The 9,147-nt window shown below is 32.0% G+C and overlaps 2 protein-coding genes across 2 annotated transcripts; one reads left to right on the top strand and one right to left on the bottom strand.

Annotated features, from left to right (window-relative positions):
* Positions 1–3,097: 3,097 nt before the first annotated feature.
* On the bottom strand, positions 3,098–4,523 carry LOC106292928 (hypersensitive-induced response protein 3-like). Its single transcript, XM_013728597.1, has 4 exons — positions 4,256–4,523; positions 4,052–4,172; positions 3,783–3,971; positions 3,098–3,706 (listed from the first exon to the last, which is right to left on the bottom strand). The coding sequence occupies exons 1-4, from the start codon at positions 4,442–4,444 to the stop codon at positions 3,345–3,347; spliced, it is 861 nt and encodes a 286-aa protein (XP_013584051.1). The 5' UTR covers positions 4,445–4,523; the 3' UTR covers positions 3,098–3,344.
* A 2,543-nt stretch (positions 4,524–7,066) lies between these two features.
* On the top strand, positions 7,067–8,522 carry LOC106292769 (hypersensitive-induced response protein 3). Its single transcript, XM_013728423.1, has 4 exons — positions 7,067–7,364; positions 7,448–7,568; positions 7,649–7,837; positions 7,914–8,522. Exons 1-4 carry the CDS (start codon positions 7,176–7,178, stop codon positions 8,273–8,275), a joined length of 861 nt encoding a protein of 286 aa, XP_013583877.1. The 5' UTR covers positions 7,067–7,175; the 3' UTR covers positions 8,276–8,522.
* Positions 8,523–9,147: the final 625 nt, after the last annotated feature.

Below are 9,147 nucleotides of genomic sequence, written 5' to 3'. Positions count from 1 at the left end.
TTTCAAAACCTCTTTGACCATCATCATATATTAGTAAATGAGGAAACTATGTTTGAACATTATAATATGTTAGTGCAGGATGCAGCTATGCATTAAAACAATATTTTTATATTTTTCCAAATTTTCTTAAAATTTATATGTTAACCCCTACGAAAAATATTGTGTTTTTCGTAAATGCTTTATATACTGAAACCTATAATCTTTAGTGTTGTTTTAAAATTTCTAACCACATTCTATATTTGTATTAATGTATGTTAAACTCTATTTCATGGTACATGAGCATCGTTCAATTTTTTTTAGAAATTAAGTTAGTAAAAATTTTATACTCCCTAAATTCGTGGACTAACCATTATGAAATTGCTATTCTCTAGAGAAATGGAGACAACAAAGATTCCAAACCTCTTTGACCATCATCATATATTAGTAAATGAGGAAACTATGCATTAAAGCAATATTTTTATATTTTTTGAATTTTTTTCAAAATATATGTGTTAACCCCTACTAAAATATTGAGTTTTACTTTAAACGCTCTATATACTGAAGCTTATACTTTTTAGTGTTGTTTTATAATTTCTAACCACATTCTACATTTGTATTAATGTTTCGTGGCATATGAGAATCGTTATAATTTTTTTATCAATTAATTTAGTAAAACTTCTTATACTCCTTATATTAGTGGACTAACCATTATAAAATCGCTATTCTCTTTAGAAATGGAGACAACAAAGGTTCAAAACCTCTTTGAACATCATCATATATTAGTACAAGAGGCAACTATGCATTAAAGCAATATTGTTATATTTTTTGAATTTTTCTCAAAATCTATGTGTTAACCCCCCTACCCCTACGAAAATATTGAGTTTTACGTTAAACGCTCTATATACTGAAGCTTATACTTTTTACTGTTGTTTTAAAATTTCTAACCATATTCTACATTTGTATTAATGTATTTTAAACTATCTTTCGTTGTATATGGGAATCGTTATAATTTTTTTATCAATTAAGTTAGTAATACTTCTTATACTCCCTATATTAGTGGATTAACCATTATAAAATCGTTATTCTCTAGAGAAATGGAGACAACAAAGGTTCCAAACCTCTTTGATCATCATCATATATTATTACAGGAGGCAAATATGCATTAAAGCAATATTTTTATATTTTTTGAATTTTTCTCAAAATCTATGTGTTAACCCCCCTACGAAAATATTGAGTTTTATGTTAAACTTTTTGGTAAATGCTTTATATACTGAAATCTATAATCTTTAGCGTTTTTTTTAAATTTCTAGCCACATTCTACATTTGTATTAATATATGTTAAACTCTCTTTCGTGGTATATGAGAATCGTTATGATTTTTTTATCTATTAATTTATTATAACTTCCTCTACTCCCTATATTAGTGGACTAACCAGTATAAAATCGCTATTCTCTAGAGAAATGGAGACAACAAAGGTTCAAAACCTCTTTGACCATCATCATATATTAGTACATGAGGCAACTATGCATTAAAACAATATTGTTATATTTTTTGAATTTTTCTCAAAATCTATGTGTTAACCCCTACGAAAATATTGAGTTTTACGTTAAACGCTCTATATACTGAAACTTATACTTTTTACTGTTGTTTTAAAATTTTTAATCACATTCTAAATTTGTATTAATGTATTTTCAACTCTCTTTCGTGGCATATGAGAATCGTTATAATTTTTTTATCAATTAATTTAGTAAAACTTTAAAATACTCCATGAATCGATAGAATAACCACTATAAAATCTATAATTTCTTGAAAACAGAGACAAAGAAGGCTCCAAACCTATTTGAACATTATCATATGTTAGTGCAGGATGCAGCTATGAATTAAAACAATATTTTTATATTTTTCGAGATTTTCTCAAAATCTATGTGTTAACAACTCTACGGAAAAATATTTAGTTTTTGGTAAATGCTTTATATACTGAAATCTATAATCTTTAGCGTTTTTTTTAAATTTCTAGCCACATTCTACATTTGTATTAATATATGTTAAACTCTCTTTCATGGTACATGAGTATCGTTCAATTTAAAAAAAAAAATAGTAACTTCATATACTCCCTAAATTAGTGGACTAACCATTATAAAATCGCTATTCTATAGAGAAATGGAGACAACAAGGGTTCCAAACCTCTTTGACCATCATTATATATTGGTACAGAAGGCAACTATGCATTAAAGCAATATTACTATATTTTTTTGAATTTTTCTCAAAATCTATGTGAACCCCTACGTTTTACGTTAAACACCTATATACTGAAGCTTATACTTTTTATTGTTGATCTAAATTTTATAAAGATATTCTAAATTTGTATTAATGTATGTTAAATTTTCTTTAAGGGTAAATGGGAATCGTTCTAATTATTTATCAATTAATTAGTAAAACTTCATAATATTATCTAAATCAGTGAAATAACCATTATAAAATCGCTATTCTCTTGAGAAACAGAGACAACAAAGGTTCCAAGCCTCTTTGAACATCATCATATGTTAGTGAAGGATGGAACTATCCATTAAAAATTATTGTCATATTTTTTGAATTTTTCTCCCGAATCTATGTATAATTTGCTACGAATATATTGAGTTTTACGTTAAACGCACTATATAATAAAGCTTATACGTTTTAGTGTTGTTTTAAAAAATTTAACCACATTCTACATTTGTAATAATGTATGTTAAACTCTCTTTCATGATGCATGAAAATCGTTCTAATTTTTTATCACTTAATTTAGTAAAATTTCATAATACTCCCTAAGTCGGTGAACTAGCCACTAAAAAATCGTTATTTTTCTAGAGAAACAGAGACAACAAAGGTTCCAAACCTCGTTGAACATCATAATATGTTAGTGCAGGATGCAACTATGCATAAAAACAATATTGTCATATTTTTTGAATTTTCTCACAATCTATGTGTTAACCTCCCTACGAAAATATTGAATATTTCTGTAAATGCTCTATATATTCAAACCTATAATCTTTAGTGGTGTTTTAAAATAACTAACCACATTCTACATTTATATTAATGTATTTAGAGATAGTAGTTATAATTTGGTGCACAAAAGAAAAGAGATAGTTATACTTTTAATTTTCACATTCAAACTGAATTAACAGAAATAAATACAAAATAACAAGGGCAGATAAAAAAAGATAAACCACACAAGAAAAAAAATGATCACATGGAAAAAGAAAAATATAAAACAACAATCAACATATCATTTTAAATCTTTTAAAAATATATATTTTTAAAAAAAAAATATCACCAAAAAACAGGGTGGAGACGGCTTTCAGACAGTTGACTCTTGACTGAGGCATTTAGGCATTGGTCTGGTGGGCCTGCAATAATCCATTTCGAATTTGTGCCGCCACGTCTGCGACGGCGCCGGGACCGTGAGGGATAAACACCGACGAAGATTTGGAAGAAGCTCCGATATCTCTCATAGTGTCAAAGTACTGAGTCATCATCACCATGTCCAACACATCCTTCGCTGACGTCCCAGGCACGTTTCCCGCGAAGCCGAGAACACTGTCTCTGAGACCGTCAACGATAGCTTGTCTCTGACGAGCGATACCGAGACCAGATAGGTACTTGGACTCAGCTTCTCCTTCTGCTCTCTTTATCTGAATGATTTTCTCCGCCTCTGCTTTCTCGTTCGCCGCCACTCTCATCCTCGCCGCTGTAATGATTAATTTCAAGATCAGAGACATAACTTTTATTTTGTAGTTCTAAAAATTGAAAAGATTATGAATTACCGGCGTTGATTTCGTTCATGGCGCGTTTAACCTGTTGGTCAGGCTCGATGTCGATGATAAGGGTTTGAAGGAGCTCATAACCATAAGCAGTCATGGCTTTGTCTAGCTCTTCTTCCACTGATTTTGCGATCTCATTCTTCTGCTCGAAGACATCGTCCAAGTTCAGCTTTGGTACACATGCTCTGATCACTGAGAGAAACATAACCAATATTCTCAGAAAATTTGATTGGAATAAAAATAAGAAGATGGTGATGCAGTTTAGTAGTTACCGTCGAAGACATAGGCTTTGATTTGGGAAGTAGGATTGCTAAGTCTGTAGAAAGCATCACTTGCCTTGTCAACCAAGACTCTGTATTGAATGGATGCAACCACTGTCACAAACACATTGTCCTGATACAGAAATGATATGTTAGCAGAAGAAGGAAGGAGATATATGTGTATATGTATGCATATATGTGTTCAATGCTGCTTACCTTGGTTTTGGTTTCGCATTGAACATCGAGTTGCTGGAGACGGAGGGTGAGATGACCGGCGACATAATCACCTATGACCCAGGGCACAAACTGGAGACCTGGATTAAGAACTTTTTGAAATTTGCCAAATCTCTCCTTGATCGCAACATCTGATTGCTTCACCAGCACGCAGCACAAAAGGTTCCCCATTACCTCCTAGTCTTGTTGGGATTGGAACAAGAATGAATTGTATATATATATATATATATATATATATATATGTCTCTGTCTTTTCCCTCTGTATTGCTCTGTAAAATAGTTAGTGGAGGAGAGGAAAGCCGCATGAGGAGTTATATAGATAAGAGGAAGAAGATGACGATCGTGCCATGATGTCATGTGATTACTCCTCGGAAATTTCGTACTTTATTTTATTCGGAAGTGACATTTCTTTTTGAAAAGTCTAAATAGAATGGATATCTTGGTTTTTGGAGTTACAAATAAATGATCAAACTTGTTAATATTTGTCACTTCTGGACGAAGACATATGCTTTTTCGATTCATTTTTTTATATTTGACAAAACTTCGATAAGTGGTTTAGCCACCAGATAAACCTTGTCTTGCTTACGCGTGAACCATTCATTTTACTAGTTCTTTATCTTGGATATTTGTTTAACAAGTATAGAAGAATATACACGTACACGGATAGCCTTGTCGGATGACGACTATAACCAAGAACTACTACATTCATTTTATATGTTTCAATACATAAAACGTTGACCGGACTCTATTTATATTAATAATCTGCGGCTGTTATGCAGTGCCCCACCAACCTTTTATGTTGCCCCAATCAAAATTTAAAACTATGTCATCATACATGTTTTATCAAAATCACAAAACAGTATAAAAAAATAATTTAAATTTTCATTAAAAAAATCAAATTTCATAATATGTTCATAAAAAACATTGATATAAAAACACTTATTGCTGAAATATAGATCTTCTTGCATTTTTCCCTGCAAAATCATCCATTAAACTCCTATAGTCAAGTTTCTATTTTAGAATTAGGGTTTTAACTATTATCTAAAATATAAATTTATAAATATATTTAAAAAGTTTGACAAATATTATTATAACTAAATATGCTCAATAGATAATATTTTAACAAAATAATCTACAGATTTTCTTTTTATGTATATACTAATAAAAAAAAATTTTAAATATGCCCTACTAATTTGGATGCCCTAATTCTTGGCTTTGGTGACTTCCCCTCAAGGCCGGCCCTGCTGTTACGTGTAGGGTTTCCAAAGTAAAATATTACAAGATGGATGTGTTTTTAAATACGTTTGTTTTTGTTTGCTGGAAAAAGGTGGAGGGAATTTCCGGATTTTTGAAACTTGGGAGTTTGGAACGGTCCATTGTTTTTGAATAGTTGAATGTTTCGTAATTTTGGATTTAGTCATTAAATTATGTATTTTTATTATAAACAATTAGGTCTGGGCGTTCGGGTACCCGTACGATATATGATTACTTTATGACCCGTAAAATTTTATTATTACGGGTCAGGTTCAGATAATAACACTTCGGGTTCGGTTCATAATTGTATTGCATCATAAAACCCATAAAGTAATCATATATCGTACGGGTACCCGAACGCCCAGACCTAATTGTTTATAATAAAAATACATAATTTAATGACTAAATCCAAAATTACGAAACATTCAACTATTCAAAAACAATGGACCGTTCCAAACTCCCAAGTTTCAAAAATCCGGAAATTCCCTCCACCTTTTTCCAGCAAACAAAAACAAACGTATTTAAAAACACATCCATCTTGTAATATTTTACTTTGGAAACCCTACACGTAACAGCAGGGCCGGCCTTGAGGGGAAGTCACCAAAGCCAAGAATTAGGGCATCCAAATTAGTAGGGCATATTTAAAATTTTTTTTTATTAGTATATACATAAAAAGAAAATCTGTAGATTATTTTGTTAAAATATTATCTATTGAGCATATTTAGTTATAATAATATTTGTCAAACTTTTTAAATATATTTATAAATTTATATTTTAGATAATAGTTAAAACCCTAATTCTAAAATAGAAACTTGACTATAGGAGTTTAATGGATGATTTTGCAGGGAAAAATGCAAGAAGATCTATATTTCAGCAATAAGTGTTTTTATATCAATGTTTTTTATGAACATATTATGAAATTTGATTTTTTTAATGAAAATTTAAATTATTTTTTTATACTGTTTTGTGATTTTGATAAAACATGTATGATGACATAGTTTTAAATTTTGATTGGGGCAACATAAAAGGTTGGTGGGGCACTGCATAACAGCCGCAGATTATTAATATAAATAGAGTCCGGTCAACGTTTTATGTATTGAAACATATAAAATGAATGTAGTAGTTCTTGGTTATAGTCGTCATCCGACAAGGCTATCCGTGTACGTGTATATTCTTCTATACTTGTTAAACAAATATCCAAGATAAAGAACTAGTAAAATGAATGGTTCACGCGTAAGCAAGACAAGGTTTATCTGGTGGCTAAACCACTTATCGAAGTTTTGTCAAATATAAAAAAATGAATCGAAAAAGCATATGTCTTCGTCCAGAAGTGACAAATATTAACAAGTTTGATCATTTATTTGTAACTCCAAAAACCAAGATATCCATTCTATTTAGACTTTTCAAAAAGAAATGTCACTTCCGAATAAAATAAAGTACGAAATTTCCGAGGAGTAATCACATGACATCATGGCACGATCGTCATCTTCTTCCTCTTATCTATATAACTCCTCATGCGGCTTTCCTCTCCTCCACTAACTATTTTACAGAGCAATACAGAGGGAAAAGACAGAGACATATATATATATATATATATATATATATATACAATTCATTCTTGTTCCAATCCCAACAAGACTAGGAGGTAATGGGGAACCTTTTGTGCTGCGTGCTGGTGAAGCAATCAGATGTTGCGATCAAGGAGAGATTTGGCAAATTTCAAAAAGTTCTTAATCCAGGTCTCCAGTTTGTGCCCTGGGTCATAGGTGATTATGTCGCCGGTCATCTCACCCTCCGTCTCCAGCAACTCGATGTTCAATGCGAAACCAAAACCAAGGTAAGCAGCATTGAACACATATATGCATACATATACACATATATCTCCTTCCTTCTTCTGCTAACATATCATTTCTGTATCAGGACAATGTGTTTGTGACAGTGGTTGCATCCATTCAATACAGAGTCTTGGTTGACAAGGCAAGTGATGCTTTCTACAGACTTAGCAATCCTACTTCCCAAATCAAAGCCTATGTCTTCGACGGTAACTACTAAACTGCATCACCATCTTCTTATTTTTATTCCAATCAAATTTTCTGAGAATATTGGTTATGTTTCTCTCAGTGATCAGAGCATGTGTACCAAAGCTGAACTTGGACGATGTCTTCGAGCAGAAGAATGAGATCGCAAAATCAGTGGAAGAAGAGCTAGACAAAGCCATGACTGCTTATGGTTATGAGATCCTTCAAACCCTTATCATCGACATCGAGCCTGACCAACAGGTTAAACGCGCCATGAACGAAATCAACGCCGGTAATTCATAATCTTTTCAATTTTTAGAACTACAAAATAAAAGTTATGTCTCTGATCTTGAAATTAATCATTACAGCGGCGAGGATGAGAGTGGCGGCGAACGAGAAAGCAGAGGCGGAGAAAATCATTCAGATAAAGAGAGCAGAAGGAGAAGCTGAGTCCAAGTACCTATCTGGTCTCGGTATCGCTCGTCAGAGACAAGCTATCGTTGACGGTCTCAGAGACAGTGTTCTCGGCTTCGCGGGAAACGTGCCTGGGACGTCAGCGAAGGATGTGTTGGACATGGTGATGATGACTCAGTACTTTGACACTATGAGAGATATCGGAGCTTCTTCCAAATCTTCGTCGGTGTTTATCCCTCACGGTCCCGGCGCCGTCGCAGACGTGGCGGCACAAATTCGAAATGGATTATTGCAGGCCCACCAGACCAATGCCTAAATGCCTCAGTCAAGAGTCAACTGTCTGAAAGCCGTCTCCACCCTGTTTTTTGGTGATATTTTTTTTTTAAAAATATATATTTTTAAAAGATTTAAAATGATATGTTGATTGTTGTTTTATATTTTTCTTTTTCCATGTGATCATTTTTTTTCTTGTGTGGTTTATCTTTTTTTATCTGCCCTTGTTATTTTGTATTTATTTCTGTTAATTCAGTTTGAATGTGAAAATTAAAAGTATAACTATCTCTTTTCTTTTGTGCACCAAATTATAACTACTATCTCTAAATACATTAATATAAATGTAGAATGTGGTTAGTTATTTTAAAACACCACTAAAGATTATAGGTTTGAATATATAGAGCATTTACAGAAATATTCAATATTTTCGTAGGGAGGTTAACACATAGATTGTGAGAAAATTCAAAAAATATGACAATATTGTTTTTATGCATAGTTGCATCCTGCACTAACATATTATGATGTTCAACGAGGTTTGGAACCTTTGTTGTCTCTGTTTCTCTAGAAAAATAACGATTTTTTAGTGGCTAGTTCACCGACTTAGGGAGTATTATGAAATTTTACTAAATTAAGTGATAAAAAATTAGAACGATTTTCATGCATCATGAAAGAGAGTTTAACATACATTATTACAAATGTAGAATGTGGTTAAATTTTTTAAAACAACACTAAAACGTATAAGCTTTATTATATAGTGCGTTTAACGTAAAACTCAATATATTCGTAGCAAATTATACATAGATTCGGGAGAAAAATTCAAAAAATATGACAATAATTTTTAATGGATAGTTCCATCCTTCACTAACATATGATGATGTTCAAAGAGGCTTGGAACCTTTGTTGTCTCTGTTTCTC

This window comes from Brassica oleracea, chromosome C5, assembly GCF_000695525.1.
Source record: "Brassica oleracea var. oleracea cultivar TO1000 chromosome C5, BOL, whole genome shotgun sequence".
Classification (NCBI taxonomy): domain Eukaryota; kingdom Viridiplantae; phylum Streptophyta; class Magnoliopsida; order Brassicales; family Brassicaceae; genus Brassica; species Brassica oleracea.
This window is presented reverse-complemented; position numbering and strand designations above follow the sequence as displayed.